This window comes from Felis catus, chromosome F1 (assembly GCF_018350175.1).
Source record: "Felis catus isolate Fca126 chromosome F1, F.catus_Fca126_mat1.0, whole genome shotgun sequence".
Taxonomy (NCBI): domain Eukaryota; kingdom Metazoa; phylum Chordata; class Mammalia; order Carnivora; family Felidae; genus Felis; species Felis catus.
Window position 1 is genome coordinate 40,717,222 of NC_058384.1, and position 23,249 is coordinate 40,740,470.

General features: G+C 54.0%; 1 protein-coding gene across 5 annotated transcripts in view; it reads left to right on the forward strand.

Moving 5' to 3' along the window:
• Positions 1-23,249, forward strand: part of LGR6 (leucine rich repeat containing G protein-coupled receptor 6) — a 121,221-nt gene that overhangs the window by 20,831 nt on the left and 77,141 nt on the right. For 4 of the 5 annotated variants that reach the window (XM_011290944.4, XM_023247375.2, XM_023247377.2 and 1 more), the window contains exons 2-4: positions 6,763-6,834; positions 10,222-10,293; positions 18,358-18,429. In XM_011290944.4, the coding sequence (XP_011289246.3) occupies positions 6,763-6,834; positions 10,222-10,293; positions 18,358-18,429 (216 nt within the window). The remainder of the gene's footprint in view (positions 1-6,762; positions 6,835-10,221; positions 10,294-18,357; positions 18,430-23,249) is intronic. The other variant, XM_023247376.2, reaches the window with a different exon arrangement.

Sequence of the window (23,249 nt, forward strand, 5' to 3'; positions counted from 1 at the left end):
AGACCAATGTGATGGGGTGGAAAGAGCATCGCCCTGGGGCTTAGGAGACCTAGTTCTCACTGCCATTAACTTGCTCTGTGACCTTAGGGAACTTTGTCCAGCTTTGGATATTTCCTCGTTTGGAAACTGATATCGAGCGCAGGAAGAGGGAAGCACCTTTCATTCACGGGGTGTTTCGAAATGCGTGGGGTGTTCTGGAGGGTCGCAACAACTGGGAGATGCTACCCGCATAAGGAGGGATGCTAACAGCCCCGCAGTGAATGACCAGTCCGGTCCTCCCTGCCGATGAACCCCTTCCCCCACTGTGTAACTCGGGGCGTTCTCTGGATGCCTTCCGCTCCGAGCTCAGTTCTGCAAGCTACTCGTGTCTCATATACACCCCACCCTCATTTCTGCCCCAGGAAGCCAGCCTGGTTTACCCTATCCCCCTTCTGTGCTTCTCTCTTAGTCTCGAGTCTAGACACACACTTTTAATTGGGATAGTGGCTGCAGGAGCAGCTTGTAAACCACAAAGCAGAGTACATATGTGGGTTTTTTGTTGTTACTCTGTGAGTAAACAATCCTTCCCCAGCAACACTGTAAACTCCTCCAGGGCCCAGACCCTGCCCTGTGCTTTGTCTCTGTCCCCTGCCTAGCACTGTGTCCAGAGCACCGCAGCCAGTCAGGAAATAATGACCCGTAGGGCTGGAAGAGACCTTGGTACTGGCCTAATTGAACCAGGTTCCCTGATTCCAGATTCCGTGTTCTTTCCTCTTCACCCTGTCACCTGCCTCTCTTGTTGACAGAAGAATTCAGCAAGTATTCTCTGAGCACCAGATGGTCCCCGTGGCAGCCAGCCTATCTCCTGGCCCTTTTCGGGGGGAAGGAACCCCCTCCCCATTGGGCTATTTCTACACTGGCTTGTCCTGCTCCCTACCACCCCCCGACCGTTGCCCTGAAGGGAAAAGGCCAGAGAGAACCCTGATGGTCCACTGTAGGTGTCTGAGGGATCCTTCAGAGAGGGGCCCCACTCTGGCCTTTTCTAGAGGATGCTGAATTAAGAGACGAGTGAACATTGTTAGCGACAGGTCCCATGGATGGTGCATCAGATTGGAACTAAGCACCGACTAGGTTCTTTTTAGAGGGTATGCCCTCAAAGAGCAGTGGGAGAAAGTCAAATCAGACAACAGGAAGAACTCCCTGAGAGCGAGGGTTGTCAGCCCAGGAAGAGAAGCTAGGGAAGGCCGCGTCATCTATCTCCATTGGTCATGCGGTCTTTGGATGTTTATTGCACACTCCTATTTGCCAGGTGTCCCGCTAGGACTGGAGGATACAGAGAGGACTAAGATTAAGTCCTCGCCTTGAAGAGGCTCATAGTCCTATGGGTCATTATATACTAATCATTATAATTCAGTTGGATGAGTGGAATATTAATAAGGCATATTTATTAAGTACTATGTTTTCCACTTAGTAACTCGGGTAATTCTCACTACAACTAGTGTGAGGCAAGTACTATTATTAGCCCCCTTTCCCAGATGGGAAAATGGAGGCTTAGAGATGTCAAGTGGCATGGCCAGGATCACGCAGCTAATTAGCCTTGTGCTGGGGTAATAATGAAGGCGGGTGCTGTGCTAGGTGCATGGCAGGAGCTCAGAAATCATCGCTGAGGGAGTGTGGACAAAATATTGTAGGCGCACAGGGGGTGCCACACTAGCTCTGCCTGAGGGGGCTGGGCAAGCCCTCATCAGGGAGGTGACCTTGGGGCGTAGCCATGCCTGGGAACAGGGGTTCGTCTCCTGGTCACTCTACCCGCCTTTTCCCCAGCTGCAGAGACAGGCGACCTTAGCCCACAGTGGAGACAACACCAAAGGGGGCCCAGCTTCCTGGGCATCTTCTCCAGCCAGGTGGGGACAGTCCTCCAGGCCTGTCCCAGCAGAACCCAGGGGCTTCGCCTTTCTCTGTTTCTTCTCCCAAAGGAAAAATGCAAACAGAACAATTTGCCAGCGCCCTTGGGTATCAGCCAGATTTCCGGGGGGGAGTGGGGTGGGGGGGAGGGAGGGTCTCCTGTTACCCCACCCCCCTCCAGTTTCCGGTTTTGCTGCTCTCTGTCTCCTCAGTTCCCCAGCATCCTCCCTCTTATCAAACCCTGTTCCTTGTCTCCCTGGTGACACTGCCTCACCCAGCTTCCTTGGGTGGTCCGGTTGCCTCACAGGGTAAAGCTCTGAGAACATTTTCCTAAAGTGCAGCCAGAAACTTCCACTTCCTGTGCCCAGGGCTGCCCCTCACTTCTCTCCCCTCCCTCCTCCTCCTGCCAGCCTCACCCCACTGACCCTCTCCTGCCCACTCCCCCCTCCCACGCGTGGCTGTGTCCAGCTACAAGAACATATGGCCCCTCTGGATACTGCAAGAAAACTTCTGAATGGGGCTGTAACCCATTCTCTGAATCCCCTGGCATTTTGATTGAGAGAAGCAATTTGCAGGGCTCACTGCAAAATGAAAATGGGGTGCCTCTTTGTTCAAAATGTATTAAGGATTTCAAAATGACAACAGGAGAAAATTGAACTAAGCCGGACCCTTCTGAGTGTGGGTGTCTGTGAGACTGCACAGGTCGCACACCCACCCAGGTCACACGCCCAGGAAGCCGGTTCTGTAGAGCTGCAGTGTGTGTGTGTGTGTGTGTGTGCGCGCGTACGTGCTTGCACGCGTGTGTATTTTTAGCAGCGATGGGGTGAGAGTAGTGGAGCAGGCATCGGGATCTCAATCAGCCACACGTTAGACCCCCAAACAGCATCACCGAGCAGCCTGTGTCCCTTCCTGGGGCCAACAGCACACTGGGATAGACCAGAGAAGGGACCTGAAGCCAAGAGAAGGGACTGGGCTTGCCAGAGGCCACACAGCCAAGAAAGGTTTTCCAACCACAGGAGTGAGACTTGAGTCAGGCTCTTTGTTTCTCCCAAGGAATATCTTTTTTATTTATTTTTAAACATTTTTTAAAGTTTTGTTTTGTTTTGTTTTTGATAGCGGGGAGGGGAAGGCAGAGAGAGAGGGGGAGAGAGAGAGAATCCCAAGCAGGCTCCGTGCTGTCAGCACAGAGCACGATGTGGGGGGCTTGATCCCACGACCCTGAGATCATGACCTGGGCCAAAATCAAGAGTTGGATGGTTCACCGACTGAGCCACCCAGGCGCCCCTCTCCCAAAGAATTTCTATCTTTATAACATGTGATGATGCTCTGAGAAAGTTTGTGACTTTTAACAGTACAATGCTCTAATGTGCACACGGACAGATACACACGTGTGTCCTCACACGCATGGCACACACATGCCCAGCACCCTACAAGACAAGCACGTCCAAGAACTCAGGAGCCCAATATGTGCCCCCGCCCTTGCAGATGCTTACAAGTTCATACAGCCGAGCAAATGCAGCCACAGCCAAACCCTAGGCACCCCCAGGATCAGAAGCCCTCTTGCTTCCCCTGGGTGCAAGTGTGGCCTGAATGTGCTCCCTGGCTTGCACCAGGACAGCTGAGCCCCCAGGAAAGTCATATCTCAGAACCACCACTGCACAGGACAACCCCTGTGTTGAGAGTTCCTGCATGGTGACTCCCTCCCGGAGACGGCCCAGGCAACCTCCCCCCCCCCCCCCCCCCCCCGCCGCCTCGCCACCACCCTAACGCCAAGCAGGGCCCAGCGCCTCTTGCCAGGGCCCTTCGCCATTCCCAAGGCCTGTGGCATCGGAGGATCTCGGCTTTGAAACTTGCACCTCCCTCTCTCAGCTGCCACATTCCTCTTCCTTCCCCTTTCCTGGGCACCAGCCCCACCCCTTGCCTTCTGTGAAAGGGCCAGGTCTGAATGGAGCTCCCCCCTGAATTTGAAATCCACCCTCCCGGCCCCCCCCCACCCCCCGCCACCTTACAGAGCCCTGCAGCTGGGTCATGTGTTGTCTTGGGCAGGATGTGGGGGCGGGCAGGGGGGGTGCAGGCCCCCTCCTCCCCAGGGGAGAACAATGAGGCCGCTAGTCGGGGTGGTGGGGCGGAGGGCGTGGGGTGGGTGCATGGAGCCACATCAGAGCCTCTGAGGTGCGGCCCCTGGAGGGACAGCTGAGTGATGAGGCCTGAGTCACATGCCCCGCGTGCTCCTTGAACTCCCGCTCCCGCTCCTGTGGAGACATGTCCAGAAGTGCACAGTGTAAATATTTAGAGGTCATCATTTTTGTGGTACCTTGTGCCTCCCTGCCTGGCTGAGAATGAGCCAGGCCCAGGGCGCGAGGGGGAGGAGTCCAGTCAGATGCAGGTTCCGTGGGCCTCGCCATTCTTTCCCTGGCCACGGTCCGGTGCACCCCTCTTTACCTCTCCGCCGGAACCCTGGGCTGGCGGAGCCTGGAAACTCCCTGAGAACCAAACTCTGACATGAAATCCACCAAAGACCCTTCTTGGCTCTGCACCATCGGCAGCCCAGCAACACCTTCTGCCTAGCCCTCTTTCTGGATGGGGCAGGCCCAGGGATGGCCCTCCTGTCCCCACATGGAGCGGGGAGCCAGCTGCGGACAAGAAGCAGCCCAGAGCTCAGCCTGCCAGTTCCTTGGCTCTACTCTGAACAGAATGTCTTCCTTCTTCAGAGGACATGGCGTCCGGAGGCCAGGCTTTATCAAAGATAAAACATTTGAGACTAAACAGTCTTTTTATAGACTGGAACCGAGCTCCCAAGCACACATTTCCCCACCACCTCCAGCCTGCTTTCCTGAGCACACACAGAAAGCGCCCTCATTTCTTGGGGGAAAATGGAGACATCAGGTTTGACTGCAGAAGTGCATTCCTAAGGAAGGGAGAAAGCAGTAGGACGGCCTGGGGGCGGTACCCAGCAATGCGGTGGTCTGCTTTGGGCCCACATCTATACCCCTCAGGGAGGGTGCTGGCAGAGGCGAGAGGCAGCTGTTAAGAGTTTGAAATAGGATGGAACCCAAATGTGAGACACACGCGTGTACTCCGACATTGCTACTCAGCCGGGCACGACCAAGAAGGAAATGCTAACAGAACAGGGCCAACAAAGAAGGCACCGACTCCTTCCCACCTCCTCCCCCCACCCCCCTCCACCTGTTGGTTTAGGACACTTGCCCACAGGTCACTGAGGGACAGACGGAGGGAAGAAGGCGTATTTACTGTGTATGTACTATTTGTTAGGCAGTCTGTAAGCATTGGCTCATTTAATCCTTACAAGGACCCTAGGAGTTTAGTGTGATTCATCCCATTTTTATGGATGAGGAAACGGAAGGTCATAGTGGTTAAGAGCCCGAGATCTGATAGGTAAGCAGAGGAGAGAGTTGACCTCAGGGCCTTTAACATTTTTTGTCTTTAATGTTTATTTATTTTTGAGAGAATGAGCATGCGCACAAGTGGGGGAGGGGCAGAGAGGGGAGGGGCAAAGAGAGAGAGAATCTCAAGTAGTAGGCTCCATACTGTCAGCAGAGAGCCCCGTGCAGTGCTCGAACTCACTAACCGTAAGATCATGGCCTGAGCCAAAGTCAGATGCTTAACCCACTGCGCCACCCAGGGGCCCCCACTTCAGGGCCTTTTGACTCCAAAGCTCAATGCTTTTTCCTCTTTGTTTTCTTGAATGTGACATGGAGATAACAATGGAGTCTACCTTGGGGCTGTTGCAAGAATTACGTGGAATTCTTTGGTTAAAGGTTAGCCTGTGCCTGACACTGTAGGCCTTGCATGTGTGCGAGGCATCATTAGAGGACGGTGACCCTGAAACCACCCACTGGATCTCTCAGATAATATGGGAAGGATGGACTGATCCAAGGTGGGAATCCACGGAGGGATCAGGATCTGCATCCCACGGCTCAGGAATCTAGGCATCTTCTGGAATGTGCTCCAGGTCGGGTCCTCTGGCCAGAGAAAGGCAGGAGTCTGCAGGAGGAAAGTTAACAGGAATGTGGCTGGCAGAGAACTCAGAGGGCAGCAAAATCGCACTGGTTCTGGGATTGAATAAAAAGATGAACCCTCATGGACACTGCAGGGATGAGTGCGTGAATATTGCATGAACCTGCTCTACAGATCGTAATGTCAGGAATCTCTGGGCTTCCGTTTCCCCTTTGGTTAAAAGAAAGCTCGAGGTGTTACTTGTATTCAGTGGCCCCTCCCTTCTGCTCTGAAACTCTAGGAGTTGTTCTCCAGCTTCTCCCCTTACCGGAAGGTCAGCCTCCTTCAGAGTCCTAACGACAGCCATTCCTGGGGGAGTCTGGCAGAGGAAGGAGAGAGGCAGAGGGCAGAATTGGAAACCACGGAGGGAATGCCCATATGAACCCGGAAGGCCTGACTCCCAGCCCAGTGCTCACTCTTTTTTTTTTTTTTTAATGTTTATTTATTTTTGAGAGAGAGAGAGAGAGAGAGAGAGAGAGAGAGAGAGACAGAGCACCAGTGGGGGAGGGGCGGAGAGAAAGGGAGACAGAATCTGAAGCAGGCTCTAGGCTCTGAGCTGTCAGCACAGAGCCTGACTCGGAGCTCGGGCCCACAAGCAGTGAGATCATGACCTGAGCTGAAGTCGGACCCTCAACCGCCTGAGCCACCCGTGCTTACTCTTAACGAACGCACCTGCTGTGTGTGGCCAGGCTGGCTTTGGAATTAGATGGCATGGTGTGTGTGTGTGTGTGTGTGTGTGTGTGTGTGTGTTGGGGGTGCTGTGGGAATGGTGGGGGCCCTCTGTGGGCGTCTGGAGCTGGACAGTGCGGGTTGGGGCCGATGGGCAGCTCACGTCTCCCTTCGCATTTTCTCTCCATGCAGAGACCTGAGCATGAACAACCTCACGGAGCTGCAGCCTGGCCTCTTCCACCACCTGCGCTTCCTGGAGGAGCTGTAAGTAGAGGTCTCGTGGGGCTGGGGGTTGGAACTTTGGGACCACTGAGAGCTGTAGGAGCCAGGGCTCCCCGGGAAGAAGGCTGGAGCTCAAAGGAAAGGGGCTTGGGATGCTGTTCTTGATAGCAGGGTATTCAGCTGATGCCTGGGCCAGCTGTGGACCCCAGGTGCTGTTGTGGGGCCACATGGTATAGGGACTCTGAAATCTAGCTCTTGTCCTCCCTGCAGTCAGCTCTTATTTGCACCTTCTCCCTCTTTCTGTCAATGGCTGCGTCTCTTCCTGGGGGTCATCTTTGATCTGCTCCCATCCCCCACGTCCGGCTACCAGCCACCATCCTGGTGGTTCTTTCTCTGCAGCACCTCTCACCTCTACCCCTTCTTCACTATTCCCACTCTACTGCCCTGGGTGTCCACTCACAGCTGGAGGCTGCACCAGCCTCCCAGCTGAGATCTTCTGCCTTCTTACAAATGTACTCTGCACATCTTCAAGGTGCATCTCACCAGCTCAAGAACCTTCTCTGGCTCCCCATTGTCCAAAGGATTCACTTTTTTTTTTTTTTAAGACAAAGAGAGAGTATGAGAGGGGGAGAGGGGCAGAGGGAGAGAGAGAGAGAGACAGGGAGAGAGAGAGAGAGAGAGAGAGAGAGAGAGAGAGAGAGAGAGAGAATCTTAAGCAGGCATGGAGCCTGACATGGGGCTCGATCCTACGACCCTGGTATCATGACCTGAGCAGAAATGAAGAGTCGGATGTTCAATCGACTGAGCCACCCAGGCGCCCCTAAAAGATCCACTTCTAAGACCCTCCCCCAACCTGGCCTAAACCTACCTGGCCAACTTTGCTCCACTGAGACCAGTCACATTCACCATCCTGGTTTCCACTCCTGCATCTGAGCAGGAGACTTCCGCGCCCACCTGGCATGCCCACCATCTTTTCCTCCACTGGGGCACAAACCATTCCTCTATCATTGCCAAACACAAGGTCCACTTCCTCCACAAAGTCCCCCCTGGTTAACGCCTTCCCACAGCTGTTGTTCTCGCGTGCATAAATCTTCTCTTTGGTTGGAGTGCCCAGCCTGTCTGCTTGGGGAAGCCAGGCCAGTCTGCTCCCCCTCCTTGCATTCATCCCAGCCCTGTCCCTAACCTCCACCCACCCCCCCGTCCCGCCCCCAGCCTGCTGTTTCTTGGTTTTGCCCCACTGTCGATCCGCGGGGCTCTACTAAGGTTTGCTTCAACTGTGCAAAGCGTGGGCTCCTGGCTCTGAAAACACTCGCAGTTCCACCTCCACCCCGGCCCCCCTGCTCCCCTAACAGATTTCCCATCTCCACCCTCGGACAGTACTCGCCCCAAAGGCAGTCAGCCTGGCCCTGCTGGAGATAGGATCCCATTAACCCCCCAGGGCCACCGCAGGGTTTTCTAGACCACATACTTATTGAGCTCCCCCTCTGTGTGAAAGACAAGCTCAAGGTGCTCGGGAGGAAAACAAGATAGAAGACCTTCCCTCTGCCTTCGGGGAGCTTCCCGGTGAGGCAGCAGATCTGTGCCCAGGAGCTAGTAGGTGGGGTGGCTGCTGAGTGTGGGCGCCTGGGGCATTCTGTGTAAGGAAGGGCTCAGGGTGCGGGTGCGGTGGGCTGGCCCACGGAGAAGGAGCCTTCTTGGTGGGGAGTAGTAAGCCAGTTTTCTTTCTTTCTTTCTTTCTTTCTTTCTTTCTTTCTTTCTTTCCTTCTTTCTTCTTTTTTTTAAAAAAATTTTTTTACATTTATTTATTTTTGAGAAACAGAGTGAGACAAAGCGTGAGCGGGGGAGGGGCAGAGAGAGAAGGAGACACAGAATCCGAAGCAGGCTCCAGGCTCCGAGCTGTCAGCACAGAGCCTGATGCGGGGCTCGAACCCACAAATTGTGAGATCATGACCTGAGCCGAAGTCAGATGCTCAACCGACTGAGCCACCCAGACACCCCGTTTCTTTCTTCTTTTTAAGTTTATTTATTTGTTGGAGGTGGGGAGGGGCAGAAAGAGAGGGAGAGAAAGAGAATTTGAAGCATGCTCCCGAACCATGAGATCATGACCTGAGCCGAAATCAAGGGTCCAACTGAGCCACCCAGGGACCCCAAGCCAGTTTTCAAAGGAGGTGACAGAATGAGGGGCAGCCAGGGGCCTTCTAAGGTGGAGTGAAAGGCAGGTGTGAAGGCTGAGGAGCTGGGGCAGGTGATCTATACACCCTGAGAACCGAAGGCTGGTCCTTCCACCTTTAGGTCCCTGCAAAGGGCTTGGGCCCATTTTAAAGGTTCCATCTCTAGGACCCTTCCATGGCGAAAGCCCACCTCTAGAATCCAAGCTTGGGGACCCCAAATATCATGATGTCTTGCCACACATTTTTGTTTTGTTTTTAAAAATAAATTAATATTTATTTATACTTTTGAGGGGGAGGAGGGGCAGAGAGAGAGAGAGGGAGACAAAGAATCTGAGAAGCAGGATCCAGGCTCCAAGATGTCAGTACGGAGCCCGATGAGGGCTCGAACTCACGAACCAACCGTGAGATCATGATCTGAGCCGAAGGTGGACACTTAGCCGACTGAACCACCCAGGCCCCCCTTGTTTTGTTTTTTAAACAACAAATGCCAAATAACAAGATTCTTAACAAAGATATATTTTTAAAAAAAGAAAGAAAAAACAGCTTTAGAGGTATGTCAGCCTGTTTATCGGCAGCCTCTCTGTAGGAACTGAGGTGCATAATAATGTCACTGGGGACTTGGGAGCTCCCAAGTGCCTTCCGCATCATCCACGGTTCAACTCTGTTCAGTCCGGTTTGGGCATTAAGTATATTCCGTCACATTTGCTCCTTTTAGAACTGGCGATCACCCCATGACGAATGCGGAGACGCCTAATTAGGCCCGAATGTTAAGCTAATTCCCAAACTCCATTTCCTAACCCTCCTGGATTAGCGTGGGTTAGCTGTGTCGCTGAGGGCATGGGGAGACAAGGTCCCACCCTGTCTGTGCCCAGCCCTCCCTTGGTGACGGGATGCAGTGCAGTCCAGCAGGTGAGGGCAGTGGTGGGTAATCCAGGTTGGCAGGGGACGGGATGGGACACTGTGGAGCGGGAAGAACAGGACCGTGGAAGTGAGTGAGGTCCGAGTGAGAACACCAAGTTGGGCACTGCCTATCTCTGTCACCCTTAGAGGAAAGAACTTGACCCCTCAGAAATTCCTCCTTTGAAATTTGGGGATAATGCTAGGCACCACGCAGGGTAATTGTGAGCGGCGAGAATGGGTGTGAGGTATCGAACACATTGAAGATCTCAGCAAGTGGTAGTTTTCACCCCTGCCTTCCCCTCCCAGATCCCCTGTGGGCTCCCTGCCGACATCACTGACCCTTCTTCCTGATTTGCAGGCGGCTCTCAGGGAACCATCTCTCACACATCCCAGGACAAGCATTCTCTGGCCTCTACAGCCTGAAAATCCTGTAAGTATAAGTAATCTCCATTTTACACAGAGATGTGAGTCTCGATTCGTCACAAGCTTGCTAATTTCCTCATCTTTACTTCTCATTTTAATTGTGATTTCCCTAGCTTTGCTTTCACCTTTTTTATAACAAACCTTCTGATTTGTGAACGAACATTTAATTGCACCGGATAGTTATGGCAGCCCTCCAGGGAGGTGAAGTGTGTGTATGTGTATGCGTATGTGCGTGTGTGTGTGTGTGTGTGTGTGTGATGTGAATCGCGGCCAGCAGCATAGGTCTTTGCTCTCTCTGAGACATCTCAGGCCAGGGGAAGAGGAATCCAGACTGGATTTCCTTGGCTGTTCTTTCTCCTGAGACCCAACCTTTCTCTGCAGCTACAGCTCTGAGTCCCCATTCCCGGTGTAAATATCTCTCTGCCTTTGGTTTTCAGGCTCCTTCGTCCCGGCTCCTTTCGACTTTCCTTTAAAGCAAAAAGGAAGCTGAGAGTTGGAGAGGACCTTATGTTATTTCACGAACTTTGCCCCTTGCTACTCAACCACTGGTTCCTTCTAGAGAAGGGAAAGCTGAGACACCTATCTCCTTCCATCCCAAACCGTGGCTCATTTTGTCCCAGCCAAGACTGTCTCCCACAAGGCCCCCTTCATGTTCGTACGATGAGTGAGGCTGAGAGGACGTAGAGGGAAGTGGGTGCCCAGAGTCTGAGGTGGGTAGGAGAGGTTCCTGGGGAGGCACATCACCACAGGGGCTGTTGAGGATCTGGAAGGCTGATCCTGGAGTAGTAGAATGAGCACTTGGAGCTTTCCCGTACCGGTGAGCCATTCCCCAGCGCTGCTACTCCCTCGGCCCTCACTTGACCTACGGATCTTCTTTGTACGGTTGAGCAGGCTGTTGCCTGCACAAGAGCATCTGGCTGAATGGGTAAGAAGGGGGCTTAAATACAGTCCTGTGCCTGGGTTGGGGCCGTATCCATCTAGAAAAGAATATCTTTTCTAATTTGTTGTTTATGGGCTAGTAACGGCCCCGCCCCTTGGCCTATGGCTTCAGGCTTTTCGATGATCAACAAACAGTCCATGGTCCATGGCTAAGCACTTTCTTCTTTTTTTTTTTTAATTTTTTTTAATGCTTATTTGTTATTTTTGAGAGAGACAGAGCACAAGTGGGGAGGAGCAGAGAGAGAGGGAGACACACAATCTGAAGCAGGCTCCAGGCTCTGAGCTGTCAGCACAGAGCCCGACCCGGGGCTCAAACTCACAAACTGCAAGATCACGACCTGAGCCGAAGTCAGAGGCTTAACCGACTGAGCCACCCAGGCGCCCCTAAGCGCTTTCTTCTTTTTCATGTTGTTGGTCTCTGACACCTCTGGCCTTTAGCCTCTCTCTGGATCCGCCGCTGAGTCTCTGACTCCAGGCTTGTCCTTCCCGCACCCTCTGCGATGCCCTTGGGTCCTCCAGCGTCTCTCCCCAGCCTCAGTCTCCTTGTCACTGCGGCCTTCCTCTTCTCTGTCTCAGACCTTGCTCTCCCTCCCTCCGCCTCTCTGTGCCCCGCCCCTCACTTCTCCTTCTTCCTGCTCCTCCTCTCAGTCTGTCTTGATCCCCATCAACATTGCTGCCCGGGGGTATGGGGAGGCATCCTGAACCAGACGCACAGTGCAAGCAGCCTGCTTGGTGGCGTGTCTGTGCCCAGTGGCAGGCTCAGACCTGCAGCTAGGATTAGAGAGCGGGCTCTGTTTGCTGGGCCTTCAGAAGATGTGAGACTCCTGTCCCGTTCCTAAGTCTCCGGCTTAGAGATGAGCCTCCTCTTTCTTCTTTGCCTGCATTAGGCAATAAATCAAAGCCTTGGAGAAACCGCAAGACTCCCGCCCCCTTTCTGCAAACTGGCGCCCTTGGCTCAGTGAGCTGGGCGGCCAGGAGAGGCTGCTGGTTGGAGCCCAGGACAGCCAGACCTCCCACACCCCGCTCTGCCGTTGACCCCCATGTTGCCTCCTCCTTGAAGACCCACCTGGTCCCCCCAAACCCTTGTGTCAGGACTTTGACTGCAGAGTTCTCTACTTTAGAGATGAGTTGGGTGGTCTTGGGAGCTTATTCTCTGACCCAAGTGCTTCGCAGCAGGGGATTCTTCGTGCATCTGGGCAGGAAGTACTTTCTGATGCCTCCTGTTGTTTCTTTTGCTGCAGTGTCCTTCCATTTCCAGACCCGTAAGAAAACTAGAGCCGTAAAGCGCACCATCAGCAGAATAATCTCTTTTTGTCCCGGGAGACTGTCACTTTAGCTGCTGCCCTGTCTTCTCTGGGTCTGGGACTCTCACCCGAACCGCGTCTTCCTTTCTCTGAGGCCTGCCTCTCCCTGCGGGACACTCTGCCTCCTTGCTCTCAAAAGCGAAGGACGAAAAAGGGAAGGGGGGCTCCCTCTCCGGTCTTCGCCTAAGTGACTCTGGCAGACGCCTCCCTCTGTCCTTCCCGCCGCAGCCCCACGCCTGACCTGGAGGTATTACTCTTGGATCCTCTCCTCCCTCTGCTGCTTTTCCAACTCTTCAACCCCACAGGCTCTGGTCACCAGGCTGGCAGAGAACCAGCCCTGCGGGGAATTTCCAGCCTCAGGCCTTCTCTCAAGACTACACGTGGGCAGGGGTACCCGGGTGGCTCAGTCGGTTGAGCGTCCGACTTCAGCTCGGGTCACGATCTCACGGTCGGTGAGTTCGGGCCCCGCGTCGGGCTCCGTGCTGACAGCTCAGAGCCCGGAGCCTGCTTCGGATTCTGTGTCTCCCTCTCTCTCTGCCCCTCCCCTGCTCATGCTCTGTCTCTCTCTCTGTCTCAAAAATAAATAAAAACATTAAAAATAATAATAATAATAATAAAAAGACTGTATGGGGGCATGTGTGTCCTGTAGAGTTATGAAGGCCCAGACCCTGCTCCTGCATCTGAGCTGTCCTGAGGGGAGCAAAGTTTTTGTTGCTGCAGGTGTGTGGGAAAGCGCCTGCCCCCCTGAGGGCACCTGCCCTGTGTGCCCTGTCAGGGTGAGGGCACAGCTGAGGCCAGAGCTCCTGTATCCTGACCCACAGTCTCAGGGTGTGGAGCTGACCCCTAGGAGGCTGTCATGCCCTAAATGGCTCCTGCCTCATACAGAGGAAGCAGAAGAGGCAGAAAGAGAGAGAGAGAGAAGGGAGAGAGGAAGGGGGAGAGAGGAAGAAAGGGAGAGAAAGAGGGAGATAGAGAGGGAGGAAGGGAGAGAGAGAGAGAATGAGTGAGGGCAGGAGGGAGGGAGAGAGAGAGAAATAGTGAGGGCAGGAGGGAAGGAGAGGGAGAAGAAGAGAGAGAGAGGGTGGGAGAGAGAAAGAGAGAGGGAAGAAGAGAGGGAGAGAGGGAGGGGGGTAGAGAGAGGAAAGAGGGAGGGGGAGAGGAAAGGAGAGAGAGAGAGAGAGTCTATGCGTGTGTGTGCCCCAGCTGCCTCTTCCCTCACAAGTTTCTTCCCCCACAGCTGCCCCCCTCCCAGAGAGCTGCGTGAGGCTTGAACCTTGGTGTCTTTGCTGCTGAGGCCTGCACCCCTGTCTATGTTAGGCTGGTCTGGGCCATCCAGAAAGACTCCCGTTGGGCCTCGGTTGCTTCTCAACAGACCCAGACCTGGGAAACAGAGGGGTTTGACAGTTCAAGGACTTGCCTCCGCTCTATGCCCTCAAGAGGCTGGGCGAGAGATTTTCCCCAGACTCTCTACTCCTGGTTTGAGCCCCCAAATCTCTGGGAGGCTGTGGCTTGGGGTTCCTGGCTCATGCCATGTTGTTAAAGATCGAGGCTGGAAAAGGGCATCGGGCTGCCTCCAGGAGCCGGGGCTCAATCCCAACGGAAGCCCTGGCCTGAGGCCACAGAGGGGTGGGGAGGAGTGAGTACCTCTCAGGCCCCGCCCCTGAGGGCCTCTCGTGTTGCCCTCATCATGCTGCAGTGGGTGGTCTTAGGTTGACGCTGACTGTGCTCACTCTCCCGGCTGGACAGCAGCCATGCCTGGCCCAGAATTGGGGCTCCACTGGTGTTGATGAAATGAACGAACGGACCTAGGGAGGAGAGACTTGCGAGTTGTTTTGGGGGACCCTTCCCCTTGGCTCATGGGAGAAGGCTGCTGGAGGCTCCAGGAACCCAGGGAGACCCTCTGAGCCTTTCTTCTCCAGCAGGTGGGGCCTACTGCCCTTGTCCTGTCAAAAGACTGGATGTCCGGAAGTGGGTCACGTGAGCAGCAGATCCCAGAACAGGTGCCATGGAGGACACTCAGGCTTCCTCTCCCTGGGCATCAGTTTTCTTACCTTTAAAAAGCGGATGCTGGAATACATTTTCCAACATGTTTACCTGGAGAAACTTAAAACACAAACACCTTGTGTGGAAGTCCTGAAAAATAAGACAGGGGAGGGAGGATATGAACTGGATGAGGGGGGTGAGTAGAGCCCAGGCTCTAGCTTGCCTGCCCACCCCGGTGACCCCAAGGCCCCTCCACAGAACCAAAGGAAGGACCTTTGTCAACCCACTGGTGGATCGCCTCTCTGGAACCTTCTAGCTATTCACACTCATGGTTCCTGTCCCCAAATGCCTCTCAGGCCAGACAGATGTTTCCCAGTGGTGCTTCCCAGGTGACCCAGGGATCGGTCTAAGGGCTAGACTTCCCCTAGACTAATGATTGTTCATTAGAGGCGCCCTTGCAAAACTTATGCCTAACGTCCCCTCACCCAGAGATTCGGCCCCGGAGAGTAATCGGGCTGCACTGTGGTCTGGACACTGGGATTTAGGAAAAGCTTCCCAGGTGGTTCTAATGCACAACCAGGGTTGAGACGCAGTGCGTTAGACGGACTCCGGCTCACCAGACAGAACGAGGGCCAGTGAGAGACGCAGGGAAATGTGCTCCCGAAAGCAGTGGCCTAGGAGATGGGACATGGGCTCTACGCCTGATTCTGCCATGAGTTTGCTTTGCAACTGAGGGCAGGTCACTTGTTTTTCTTTTTTTTTTGCCCGTGTGAATTTGGTTTTTATGAACAACCCATTTTCTGTAAACATCGCATCTAAATAGCCCCCGCCTCGTCATTTGGAAAGCAAAAGGGCTCTTCCTTTCTAAAGGTACTTCCAGCTTTGACAATCCACTTGTGGTTCAGTAGAGGGGTGATGGCTGGGAAATGAGGCCAGGGACAGCAAGGGAGAGAGCGGCAGAACCGCCAGCCGCCATGGCGACCTTCAGCTTAGTGGGTTTTGATTCCATGAAAGCGAAGACTTTCTTGACACACAGACCAGACTGCCTGGCATGGGATGAATCGTCTGGAGAGGCACCGATTTCCCTGGCACTTGGAAGGGTGATTAAGTGCCCTGTGAAGATGCTACAGCATCTGGCTTGGGAGGGAGGTACAATTCGGGGAACTTCAAGATCTTTCTGGATCTGGGATTTGACAGAGGAAAGGGCAGGGGGGATCTGAGGGGGGTGATGGGGGTAGAGATGCATTGCCAAGCTCAGGGGAGGCCCGTTCTGCCTGCGGAGGGGCTAGATGCAGCCTCTGGGGCCCCTGGAGGGGGTGGGCGTCCCTTCCTGTTTGCCCAACCATCATGTCTCTTGTATCCTTGCTCCAGGCATCCTGAGGCCTCTGGTGAGAATCAGGGCAAGTCAAGTGAAGTTTCCACTCCTTATTTTATTTACTTATTTATTTATTTTTTTAAGTTTCCACTCTTGCGATGCCAGAGGTCAACATGTCTGGAAGAAGTACTAGGCAGGGCAGAGGGCAGGAAATGTCCTGGGGCACTGAATATTGTAACTGAGTGAGGTTTTCTGCATCGGTCTGGTAGGCTCTTCCTTTGAAAGATGAGGAAACTGAGGCCCAGAGAGGGCAAGTGACCTACTCACGTCATCTAGTACGTGATAAAACTATTTGATCATAGTAATAACAGCTGACACGTGACTGAGCTCTTCCTTTGTGTGAAATACTGCCGTAAGTGCTCTACAGGGGTTATTTGGTTGAATCCGTTTAATCAGCGCCTACGGTCATTAGCATTATCCCCAATTAACAGAGGAGGAAACTAAGGCCCGCAGAGTTTAAGTAGTAGCTTGCAGCTATCACACAGCTGGAGAGAGGCAGCGCTGAGGACACAAATTCAGGGCTGTGGGACTTCAAAGCCTGCAGTGTGACTGTTATACTGTAAGGAAGCCTGGGAGGCACAGGTTTAAATTCTACCTTTGAGGCAACACTGGAATTGGAAAGGTCCCATCTTGTGCTGTGTGGAATCTGGTTGGAGGGGCCAGTGGAGGCGAAGAGACCTTCAGGAGCACAGGCTATGAACAGGAAGGGGCCCTGCTTGGCCCTCTATTCAAGCCACACTCACCCAGCCTCGGGGCAGGGAGGACCCCACTCCCAAGTCCCCGGTTCTCCCCGCTCAGGGTCTGTCTCTTCTCTTCTTCCCCCTTCCTCGGCTTTGCCTGCCTTGGGGGCTCTTCTCAGGCTCCAGGCCGTGCCCACAGCGAGGGCAACAGTCTTTTGTTCTTGTGGTGCAGTGGTTTGGTGCATGTTTGGGATTCTTCTGTATGTAGAAAAGGAGTTCAGGAGAGATAACAGGTGTGGCTCTGACCAGGACAGTCACAGAGGAGGCATCAGTAACTACTTAGGCGCATCATCTTACCGCTAGGCATTTTCTGGCTGTCGCTGTCCCCTGCCGTCATGACAGAGGCCATGTGTGTAACGGTTAGGGGCTTGGACTCTGGGACCAAACCCTGTGGGATAAGTTTGAGTCAATACATACAAAGCTCTACGACCAGGCACATGAGCTGTTACGGTTTTTCGGCTTAAAGCTTAGGAAATGAGCTACTTTTCCGGAAGCGTGGTGATCGTCCCTGAGCGATCCTGAGCAAGATGCCTCTCTCCTCTGAGCCTTCCCCTCTGAAAGATGGGTTGACAAGTCGCCTAAATGGGAGGATGGGTGACATAGCTGGCACGCAGTAGGGCTCACTGAATGCTCATTCGCTCCAGGTTCCCGAGGCACCCGGCCCTAGTCTCTGGGGCCGTGCCTGGCCCGGGTGGCACAGGGCAAGGTGCTGTGAGGGCAGCCCGGGTTGGGGGAGGGCCCACTCCCTCCGCCTGGGGCACTCGGTAGCTTCCTTCCTTATTCCCCCCTATTTCCTGGACTCCGGAGCGCCTGCACCCTATGTGCCCCCCTCGTCCTCATTTCTGGGGCCCAGCTCTCCAGGCCTACAGGTAAAGAGCATTCAGATGGCAACTGCCAGGGGCTTTTTTTCCCTCCCTTAGATATAGGCAAGCAGGATCCTTGCTCAGCGCCCCCTGTCTTAGATTCCCTGTGCCTTGCTCAAACCTTTGAAGGCCAGTTGTGATGCCTGGGGAATGCTGGGGTCAACAGTGCCACCCAGAGGGACAACCCAGGCCTCCGTTTCTCCCCTCTGCGTGCTCCCTGACCCTCTGCCCTGCGCATGAGGTTTCCCAGGTGCCCAGAAGAGCTCCAGGACTCTTACCTATGGGGTCGTCCTGGGGACCTGCAGCCAGGCCAGTTCCAGAGGAGCAGCCCGCCTCTGACATGCTGATCCGGGGTGCCTCAAATTGTTTCTGTAGACACGGATTCCACAAAAATATATTTGCCTGGGCCCCTGCCACCCTGGGGGGGGGGGGAGTCTTGCCTTCATCCATATCCTCCCCTTCCCCAAAGACATCTTCAGTTTTTCAGGTGCATAGACAGGGAAACATGCCTGGGGAGAAAGCGGACATCTCCCAGTGTCCTTCCTGGCCAAATCGTGACAGAATTGCAAGTGTACTGACGCTCGCCTCTCACTGCTTCCCCAACTGTCTTCTCTGCTTCTTCTCCACGGTCCTCTTCAGCCCTGCCTCGTCCCAGAAGCCCTCCTGAGACACCCTCCCAGCCCCCTGCACGGTCCGCAGTGCCTCGGCAGCCTCTGACACCCCACTAACGGGGCAGGGCACAGGACACTCTGGGGCACGGCAGCTGGGGCAGGAGGGAGGGGTGTGGCACGGGTCAGGGGTGGAGGGAGGATCCCCCAGCTCCGCGCACGCTGTGTGGGTCCTCCAAGCCCTTTCCTCCCCTTACAGGATGCTGCAGAACAACCAGCTGGGAGGAATCCCCGCAGAGGCGCTGTGGGAGCTGCGGAGCCTGCAGTCTCTGTGAGTCACTGGAGGGCTGGGCTGGGGCGCCAGCTTCCTGGGGCCTGACTCACAGTCCCAGGCCCCCTGCCTCGTCTTCCCCTCCTTTCTGTGCACACCACCCCCCCCCCCACCCCGTTCTCACCCCATGTTCCAGACAGAAAGCTGCTCCAGGCTTTGGATTTTTTCAGGGGTTTTGTTGTCGACAGCGTGTGTATGTGTACTCTTGCATTCGGGAAGGAGGGCTCTAGGCCCCCACCGGAGGACTGTGGGAATGGGGCCTCCCTAGGTGGGGCCACCGGGACAGCGGTCCTGGGGTGTCTGGCTTTCTGCCATGGAGCCCCGGGGGCGGAGGTTGGAGATTGCCGCCTCAAAGAAGTGTCAGGAAGGAGCTCTCTCCCCCCACCCCACCTAAACGGCTCTAGCCCCCAGGGCTCGGGGGCAGGGCTGGGCTCAGACACCCATTTCCCCTACTTGGGGGTGGGACTGCATTGAGAGTCTCACTGGCCACCCAGGACAGAGCCATCTCTTCAAGGAGCCCTGCAGTTCCTTTCTCACCCAGTAGGGGCATCATGGAGGCAAGACTGAGTCCAAGGGCGGAAGCAGAAGCAGGTGCTATCTAGTGATTTAAGCCCGCCAGCTGTGATCCTCTGGGCCAGGTGCTGCCTTTTATTCACACAGTGCACATCGCAGGGCCTGGGTCATAGCCGGTGCCTAATACGTGCGTGCTGAGCCAACTGAATTTTCAAGTACATCCTACATCTGATGGGAGAGTAAACAGATGTTTGGGGAGAAATCATAATTGAGAGACAGGAGTGGGCCTAACATTTAGCCATGAGGGAAACTGAGGCACAGTGAACCTGCACTGTCAGGACGAAGGCCTCTGGCATCCTTGGCCTGTGGGTTCTGTCATGGTCCCTGCCCAGTCCATGGGTGTAGGAGTCAGACAACTCTGAACTGTCCTGATTGTCCTCAGGTGGAAAGACAAAGGAGGTGGGAAAGGTGGCTTTCCTTCCCCTAACCCATATTCAGGCCCCCTTACACCATAGACAGAGGGGCCCAGCCGTGGGGGCCCTGGCCAACTCTGTGCCACACCCACCCAGAGTCAGGGCTTCCCTCTCCTACCCCTGCCCTGGACATTCCCTACCCTCCTGCTTCTGTGTCTGCACCCCAGTGCCCCCAGCTGCCTGATGGGCCCACCCCTGCCTCCCCTCATTCTCTCACCTTCCCACCTTCCATCCCAATAAGTGCTGGGCCTCTGGCCCCAGGCACCTTTTCTCCCTCCATCTAGGTCACCCCTGAACAGGGCCAGGCAGCCCAGCATCAGAAGACCAAAGGCCAGCAAAACCTGTGCTTGGTCTCCACACCCGAGGGCAGACTAAACATTTACTTAGGGCACCAGCAAGGCAGGGGCAGCCAAAAATGGAGGGACGCCTGTGTGCAGATTCTGACATTTCATCCAAAGCATCAAAGAGGTATTTATAGGGAAAAACATTAGACTTTTGCTGGACTTCACACTTATTTTAAGGTTAAGTTTTGTTGGTTTGTTTGTTTAATTGTGAATCACATCTTTTGCCTGCTTAGTGATTCCAAAGGTCTCATCTTTCAGACTTAGGCATGATGCTTTGGGGCTATAAGGCAGATTCTTCTGCACTTTCTGAGAAATGGGCAGACCCGGTGGCTGGGGGGAGCTAGGTAAAAGACTTCCACCTGCAGCGCTATCACTCCCCATTGTCTGGGTGGGTCAGGGCAGGGGACAGAGGCCCAGTCCCCTCCTCCCGCAGTTTAAAGGCACATGAATAGATTTTTGCCCCTTGCAATCCATCCTGTGAGAGAGCACTGGCCTGTGAGGCAGAGAACTTGGCTTCAAGTCCTGGCTCTGATCCCCGCTATTGTGTCACTTACCCTCTCTGTGCCTCAGTTTTTCCACCTTCAAGTTGGGGATAACTACCTTCCCTGCCTATCTCGCAGAGTTGTCAGGACGATCTAATATGTAGTAAACGTGAGACGATTTGTAAACAGAAGACTCCACACAGCTGCAATGTGTGGTGATGCTGTTATGCTCTCATTCATTTACCTAGCCAGTGATCCATTCAGTTTATACACATTTTCGAGGCTTTGCAACCTGACTTGCCTCTTGAAGGATTAGTAAGCATCAACCAGGTGAAGAGTCAGGAAGGGACATTCCCGGCAGAGAGAACAGCACATGCAAGGACACGAAGATAAGGAACCAAGTAAATCCTAGAGACTCTATAAGGCAGTGAGTTTGGCTGCACTGTGTGTGTGTTGGGAGACCGGGGGTGGGGGAGGGCAGTGGTGGAGAGAGATCTGGAATGAGCAAGAGGTAATGCCTCACCAGTAGCCATGAACCTTGTGAAGGATTTGGCCACTGGTGAGCCACAGAAGAATTTCTAGCAGGAGAGCAAGGTGATCGAGTCTGCATCGTCGAAAGATTACTTTGGCAGCAGTTACGGAGGACAGCCTGGAGGGGTGGAGCCAGTGAAGGGGCTGGTAAGCCAAGGGGGCCCGATAGCAGCTGAAGAAAGGCAGGGGTAGTGGGGGTAAAAGACGTTGATGGACTCTAGAGTCAGATGTTCTGGGCCGGCTCCTTCGCTTACCACCTGTAGGACCTTGGGCGGGTTAATTTCTGTGTTTTCATTTCTTTGTTAGTAAATTGGAGGTGGCGTCTCTGTACCTCGATAGGCCAGGAGGAAATGAGTTAATATACATTAAAAAAAAACAACCAGTATCTTTTGTTGCTACTACTACAGTTATTACTGCTAGTAGTATGGACTAGATGTGAAGTGGGGGTTGGAGGAGAGGAGGAATCCATTTGATAGCCGTGTCTCTGGCTTTCACATCTGGGTGGCCAGAGAGGCTGGTCACTGAGAGCCTAGCACATAGTAAGAGCACAGTAAGAATATGAGTGAGTCGGGAACCCCAGAGGATGAGCGCTCTGGGGAGGGGCACAGGGAAAGGGGAGACACCGAGGTCCTTGTGGACCTATTGAATTTGAGGTACCTGTGAGTAAGGTGAGTAAGCATCTCAGACAAACTGGAAAGGGGTCACTCTACATGTACGACATCACTCTGTGTGTGTGTGTGTGTGTGTGTGTGTGTGCTGGGGAGAAGAGGGGGAGTGCACAACCCAACTCGAAGGTTCTATTTGTAGGGGTTATATCCTGAGCTGTTGGAAGCTGGGGACCTCTAAATGAGGCCCTGTCCTACTAATTCAGGCCCCTCTGTCTCAGATAGAGACAGTAAAACCAGCCCACGTGGCTAGGTTGAAAGGAGAAGGTGAGAACAAATGACAATTGTGGGAGGCCCTCCGTGTGTCAGTGCTACATGACATGTTTTATGTACGTGATTCGATTTCCTTCTCACCAAACCTCCTCTTTAATATGGGCCACCTCTGTTGGCAGATGAAGAAATAGAGGCTTATGGACTCTTCCAAGGTCAGAGTTAGCGAGTGGGAAAAGCAGGGCTATCCCCCCAGGGTTGTTAGGCTCCAAAGGCTGTGCCCTTTCCATCATGGCTGCAAGGAAAGCAAGTCACTTTTGGTGGCCGTCACTGGGTGGTCCTCCCTCCCTCCTGACAAATACCAACAACTAGAAATTTCCTCCTTCCTGTAGGAAGTCAGTGGATCAGGGAGGTAGTATATAGGAGACACATCCCTGCCCATGCCAGGTGGTACGTCCTCCCCAGAGCACCTAGGGGCTCAGGTCCCTGGAAAGGGCTGTTCCTCACCTCTGAAAGGGAGGGTCCCTGCACAGACTCTTGTGGACATTCCTGGAACCACAGAGAAGGTTCTGTCCCATGGTTCACTTTCTACCAGCTAGAACCAGATACCGGGGAGTAGAAAGTGGGTTTGGATTAGTCAGGAGTGGGGTTAGGTTAGGGGATAGGGCCCTAGGTAAGCAGTTGCACATGGTGCATGGGCTGTTTGGCTTGGCACCTGGGTGGGTAGGACCCAGCCCCACAATACCACCTCCCTGGATACACTTGCTTCTTCCCCAACCAGTGTGGGAGGGAGAGGATGGCAATGCCAGATGTGTCACGCCAGGCTTGAGCCAAGGCCAAGAGAAACCACGGGAAGCCAGTGGAGCCTGGGGGAAAATAGAAACTGGGTGGGGGTGAGGCAGGGCAAGGGGGAGAGTGCATGGAAAAGCAGAAAAACAGCCCAGAAAGACCTCAGGACTGGGCTGGGGCGGGGCCCAGGAAATGCAGGCTGGCGGGTCCCTGGAGAAGAATCAGAAAAGCACAGTGGCAGGAATAAAGGGGAGAAAACAGGAAAACAGCCCAATCTTGGACACCCTACGGGGAGAAATGCATAATTGCAAAGGACAGCCACATGAAACTGGCCAACATTGTGCCGAGCTGGGGAAATTAATCAAGAGCAGTGCCAGACTCCAAACTGAAACCCAAGTTAGAACCACCACAACCCTCTCAGCGCAAGCCAGCCAATCTAAAACACATTGGCTGCCTGCTTCGGAGGGGGAAGAGATGGAGAAGTCAGAGGTGGACAGACGTATGTGGGGGTAGGGGCGTGCCTGTGTGCATGGGAAGGCAGCTGGGCTCAGGGTGATGTGGGAAGGGAGGAGCGGCTCCCACTTATCACCCTTCAAAATGCTGAGCACATTCATATCTCATATAATCCTGAAATCCCTATAAAGTAGCTTCTATCATTCTCATTTTATAGATGGGGCAACTAAAGTCCAGAGAAGTTAAGCAACTTGCCCAAGATCACACAGCTAGAATGTCACTGAGCTGGCATTCTACTGCACTACAGATTCCAAAGTACCATATTCTTAACCTCCATCTCTTAACACGGCCTCTAAGACA